This window comes from Danio rerio, chromosome 1 (genome assembly GCF_052040795.2).
Source record: "Danio rerio strain M-AB ecotype USA chromosome 1, GRCz13ab, whole genome shotgun sequence".
Taxonomy (NCBI): domain Eukaryota; kingdom Metazoa; phylum Chordata; class Actinopteri; order Cypriniformes; family Danionidae; genus Danio; species Danio rerio.
In genome coordinates, this window is record NC_141021.1 from 152501 (window position 1) to 158617 (window position 6117).

At 48.1% G+C, this 6117-nt stretch overlaps 1 protein-coding gene across 1 annotated transcript in view; it reads left to right on the top strand.

The window, feature by feature from the left end:
* styxl2 (serine/threonine/tyrosine interacting like 2) overlaps window positions 1-5173 on the top strand; it is a 7301-nt gene extending 2128 nt beyond the window's left edge. Inside the window, 4 exon segments of the mRNA NM_001386660.1 lie at window positions 1-86; window positions 525-756; window positions 1081-1298; window positions 2412-5173. The exon segment at window positions 1-86 is cut by the window's left edge and continues 51 nt beyond it. Coding sequence (NP_001373589.1) covers window positions 1-86; window positions 525-756; window positions 1081-1298; window positions 2412-5032 — 3157 coding nt within the window. The 3' untranslated portion in view covers window positions 5033-5173.
* Window positions 5174-6117: the final 944 nt, after the last annotated feature.

The window sequence follows — 6117 nt, forward strand, 5'->3', positions numbered from 1 at the left end:
CATCTCGGGTTCTGAAGCTGAAAGCATCTTCATGGAGCCCATTCACCTGTCGTCCGCCATCGCTGCCAAGAAGATCATCAGTGAAGGTGTGTGTGTGTGTGTGTGTGTGTGTGTGATACTGAGCATGAGGTGTCTTTATAACCCAGGAGTAATCTGTTGTCTGGGGTTGCCAGGTGTGTGGTTTTCCTGCAGTATTGAGCTGTTTAACCCTTCGCCTCGGGCTGCTTTTTGATTTTATGTTTAATGTTTTACCATCGCATCAATAATGTTTACATGCACTGAGAAATCCAGTCCCACACTCATATTAATGAAGACAGAATCTTCATCATCACTAATATAAAGCGATTAGCTCACATTAAAGCATGCATGACGCACACACCGGTGTAAAACATGTGTGAATGAACAAGAGTGGCGGATATTATTATTATTATTGTGCTTATGGCATACATTAAACTGCCACTGATGTGTGTGTGTGTGTGTGTGTGTGTGTGTGTCTGTCTCTGTGTATGTCTGTCTGTCCTCAGAGCTGCCGCCCAGACCCGCTCGCGTCTCCTCACCCCCGGACAGCGCTCTGGAGCCGGCGCAGCAGCTGATGGTGGAGGATCTGTACTCCAGGGTGCAGGAGCTGCTGGACGAGCGCAGCCTCTATAACACACCCTGCGTGCTGGACATCCAGAGGGCGCTGCTGCGGGACCGGCTGGAGGCGCCGCTCAGCCCTGTGGACGAGGTGTGGCCGAATGTGTTCATCGCTGAGAAGTGAGTCTCACACACACAGAGAGACTCACACACACACACAGTGAGGACACTACTGTTTTTCTCTCAGTTGTATGGTGGTGTCTGTGGCCTGACCCTAGCCCTAACCCAAACCTAAACCAACCCTCACAGAAACAGCTGCTCATCATCAGACACTGAGAAACACACACAGGAACAAAAGCTCAGAGTCAGCAGTTCTCCATGTTTGGGTGTGCTGCTCGTTTACCCGAGCACTGTTGAGAACAGCACAGGAGTGTGTGGAGGTGAATAACAGCATTGCAGTGTGTATTAATCTGACTATTGGGTGTTTCCCGCTGTGTCCTGCAGGTCAGTGGCTGTGAATAAAGGCCGTCTGAAGCGTCTGGGCATCACTCATGTGCTGAACGCGGCTCACGGTACGGGCGTCTACACCGGCCCGCTCTTCTACTCCGGCATGAACATCCACTATATGGGCATCGAGGTGGACGACTTCCCGGACGCAGATATCTCCGCTCACTTCCGCTCGTGCGCAGAGTTCCTGGACGACGCTCTGCTCACACACAGGGGTGAGGAGTGTGTTCATTGCTGCGCTGACAGGAAATGAAGCTGCTGGATGAATGTTTAGACTATTGTAAAGTATAAAAACACCACAGTCAGAGTTGGGGCAACTCACGTCTGTTAGTAATGCAGTGCAGGTTACTCCTCTAAAGTGACCTGTTGTGTTATGTTACTTTACAGTATACGGTTGTAATGCATCACGGTAGTTTTGAGTCACTCTTGCTGTGTTTTTCTCACCTTTACTGATGCTTGAGAAGCTGCAGGGTTGTTTTCTTCTTGATTCTAATAGAGGAGCTCTGTAATGAGTGTAAAAGAGGTCAGCTAGTGAGTGCTGTGAGGGTAAACCTCACTCCTCTGACCTCTAAAGGTGCTCTAGCGACAGACGCTAGAGGTCATGGTCTTTAGCCTCTTTGGTAGAGCAATCGACTCCCATGCGGAAGGTCGCCGGTTCGATTCCAGCTCAGAGCGGGTTGGGTGGTGTAGGACCGGCTGGGTTACATGAGCAACTCTGAGAGTAATAATCTATATTGATAAGCTCTTTCTGTCTGTGATAAACTGCAGATGAACTCAGCGGCCTGGACTCCATCACGGCTCACGTATTATTTTTAGCTGTAGTGACACAGAAGCTCTTCACAACTGTATAAACTAGTGCACAGAGTGGAGAAAGAGCCAGTTACAGCAGTCAGAACAGCATCAGCTTCACTTTAGAAATATTGTAGTCAATTATAGTAGATAGGGTTAAAGCATACCGTGATGTCTGATATACTGTATTTATTATAGTACCTACAGCTCTTTATTAATGAAGGGTTAATACTCAGTGCATAGCAACTGTAGAATCACCATGACAGAGCAGTTACTGTGTGTTACCATAGCAACTGTAGAATCACCCCAACAGGTCAATTACTGTAGTTGTTGTTACCATAGCGACTGTAGAATCACCACAACAGATCAATCACTGTAGTTGTTGTTACCATAGCGACTGTAGAATCACCACAACAGACCAATTACTGTAGTTGTTGGAATGTGTTGTCCCAGTGAAGCAGGAAGGGCTGATGTAAACTTTCAATCTGACTAATTTGACAGGAGTATGATTATGATGATTATCTCCTCCTGTCCTGCAGGTAAGGTGCTGGTGGACTCGATGATGGGCGTGAGCCGGTCTGCGGTGCTCGTAGCTGCTTACCTGATGATCTTCCAGAACATGAGCATCATGGAGGCGCTGCTGGAGATCCGGAAGAAACGAGCCATCAGCCCCAACGAAGGCTTCATAAAGCAGCTGCGGCAGCTCAACGAGACCCTAATGGAGGAACGGGACGAAGACGATGACGAGACGCTCAGCCAGTGCTCTGTGATCGACGCCCGCGGCCGGCTGGAGGAGCAGGAGAGTGTGTTCGGGGTGAAGGCGGACTCCATCATGGTGGAGGAGGAGGAGGATGGAGGAGGCAGTGTGATCAGCAGTGTTGCCTCTTCAGCTGCCGCCGCCGCTCTCCGAGCTGGAGTTCAATGTGGATCCCAGCAACCCAACATGCAGCAGCCAGCAGACCAGCCCTCGCTGCCGGGACAGACCCGCGAAGATGAGGATGGGGATGTGGACCGCATGATCCTCGAGTGGCAGAAGCGCAATGAGAAATACCAGAGTGAGGACTGGTGGGAGGCGCAGCTGCTGTGCGAAGATGAAGATGACGGAGAGGATAAGACACAGCGCGCCGTCCGGCCAGACGACCTGGAGAGTGTGACTAGTGAGGATGTGCGGATGGTGAAGGAGCGCATCGGGCGGCGTCCCCGCAGAGCTGCATCACTAGCCGGATCCACTTCCAGCTGCAGCAGCTACGTAGACCTGTGGAAGCAGCGGCTGCAGGAGCTGGAGGAGCAGGCGGCTGCACGACACCGCCTCCAAGACCAAAACACCAGCAGCGAAACACAACAAAAGAAGATCGACGACGATGTGCAGAGCATCCTCTCCGACAGCAGCTCTATGTACAACTTCTGCAAGAAGAACAAGGAGAATCTAACACCTCTGGAGAGATGGAAGATCAAGCGCATTCAGTTCGGCTGGAATAAGAAAGAGAACGCAGAGAACGGAGAGCAGAGCGAGGCTGAACCGGCGGCGGCTCCTGATCTGGAGGACGTCAACCTCACAGCCTATCAGACCTGGAAGCTAAAGCAGCAGAAGAAGCACGGCGGTGAAGAGAACAAGGAGGAGATCCTGCAGATGAGCCGAGGGGAGGACACGGCCACCGCCAGGAGGCGGCAGCGGAGGGAGGAGGTGCTGGAGCGCAGCCGCAGGAACCTGCAGGAGAGCCAGTCAGTATGTGGCTGGGAGACCGAGAGCGCTCTGAGCTCCAGCATCCCACTGTCTGCATTCTGCGCCGGAGCCTTTCCATCCGCCAGCGTCTGTGGAGACGACAACATGTCTGTGCTGAGCGGGAGGTCCTCAGTGCTGTCAGGGCGAAGCACTCGATCTCTACCTCCTGCTGTCCTGGAGACTCCTGCACCACCCACTCCGGTGCTCGGGCCTAACGGAGAGCAAATGGTGAACATCGCCAACATCCAGAACTGGATCGCCAGTGTAGTGAACGAGACGCTCCAGCAGAAGCAGACGGAGATGCTGATGGGAGCGAGTGTCGCCCCGTCCCGAGCCGGATCCGTGTTCAGTGCTGGACGAGGAGTGGATGATGATAAATCCTCTGTTCTCAGTGGACTATCGGCCTCCACTGGACTGTCCCGCAGTAGGGCTGAATCTGTGGTGTCTGTGGGAGCGAAGGCCCGGTCAGTGCTGTCGGCCGCAGGTAGAGCTGAATCTGTGTTTTCTGCTGGTGGAGCATCTCAGCTGTCCTGTGGCTCACGCAAAAGCAAGATTACCACCACAAGTGTGCCGCTGTACAGCCTCTTCCAGGACCAGGTGAACCTCCACAAGCTGGACACCATGGAGAAGGAGATCAAATCTGACATGCGGGACAAGATGGCCTCATACGAGATCAAGAAGATCACAGAGGACAACAAGCGCAGCACACTGTACAAGAAGAAAAAGCCAAAGGAGGATGACGAGGATGTAGATATAGCCAAGTCCAATGGGTTAGAGGAACTGGAAGCCCGTACTTGTGAGAAATCAAAACCCAAAAGAGATTACGGGCGTTCAGGAATACTGAACCTTCCGGCGTCAGCCAACAACCCGACCAGCAGCATCGATGAGTGGCTGGAACACGTCAGACCTCCGTCCAGCAAACCCAGAGTTTACAATGGCGACAGTGGTCCCATACGCATGTCTCGGCCAGCCTACGAGGAGCTGCAGGAACCTTCAGGGCTGGACTTTACGAGTCGCAGGAGCTCCGTTTCAGTAGAGGTGGATGAAGAGGAGGATTACAGCTTCAGGTTTTCCTCCAGGAATTGTGCTGATGATGATTTGGATCCAGAGTTGAGCTACTCGTCTCGCAGATCCCCGTCCTTTAACGGTTTAAGCGAATCTACGAGTTTCGCAAGCAGGAGGTCTTACTCTAGATATGAGGACGAGGAGCGGAGCAGCTTCCAGAACCACTCCATCAAGCAGAAATCATCGGTGTATGAGGACTCTGGGAGGACTGCTGGATCCAGACGGGACGAGGAGGAAGATGAGGAAATATCTGCGTTTATTGCTCAGATTAAACAGAGGGCGAGAGCGAGAGTCGCGGAGGAGATGGAGGACGATGAAGTGCTGACCGCATGGAGGAAGCAGGAAGAGTCAAAGTCACATGATCACAAATAATGCCAAATGATTTATTAAATCACCATCTGTGCCAGAAAAAATAAAGTTGTCATATTGTGTATAGATTAGGGCTGCAGAATACATTGAAGAGTTCACGACAATAGATTATGCAGAGAAGTGCAATAAATAATGTTCATTTCACGTGCCGAGCATTTGTGTGCTGCATGCACAGGTGTTCATCCAAATCTGACCAATCAGGTGAGGCCTTTACTATCCAGAAGTGCTGTTAGTCGAACACAGAGCTGTAAATAAACACTGATGCTGGGAGACCCGAGAGGACAACCACAACAGCCAATCACAGCAGAGCATTACTATCATTTGACAATAGTAGAACACTGTACTCATTATAAAACATTATAACACAGCTCAAAGCATCATACATTTAACACACATATATGAGTTAATGTAGCGAGAACATGCGAAAACTGCCGATAAATATTTTCATTTATTTATGTTTATATATATATATATATATTTATTTATTTATATATTTATTTATTTATATTTATTTATTGATATATATATATATATATATATATATATATATATATATATATATATATATATATATATATATATATATATATATATAAAATATATATATATATATATATATATATATATATATATATATATATATATATATATATATATATATATATTTATTTATATTTATTTATTTATGTAGATATATTTATCTATTTATTTTTATTTACTTATTTATTTAAGCTCTTCTAACAATAAACATTGAAATAATGAAACAGCAAACAACATCAGTAAAACATGTCTGATAAAACAGCTTGTTTTAATATGACATTTAATTCCGTTCTGCATTGTATGGCGATTTGTAATTGTGTTCATGGTGCAACAGTTTAGGTGAATAAAGAACAGAGAAATGCAGCATTACTTAAACTAAACAAACTTAAACTTAAACTAAAACAGCAGCGCGTACAGCTGATCCCGATATAATATAATATTGCTGGATTTACATTCGACTCTGTGTGTGTGTGTGTGTGTGTGTGTGTGTGTGTGTGTGTGTGTGTGTGTGTGTGTGTGAGAGAGGGAGAGAGAGCGCGCGCGAGAGT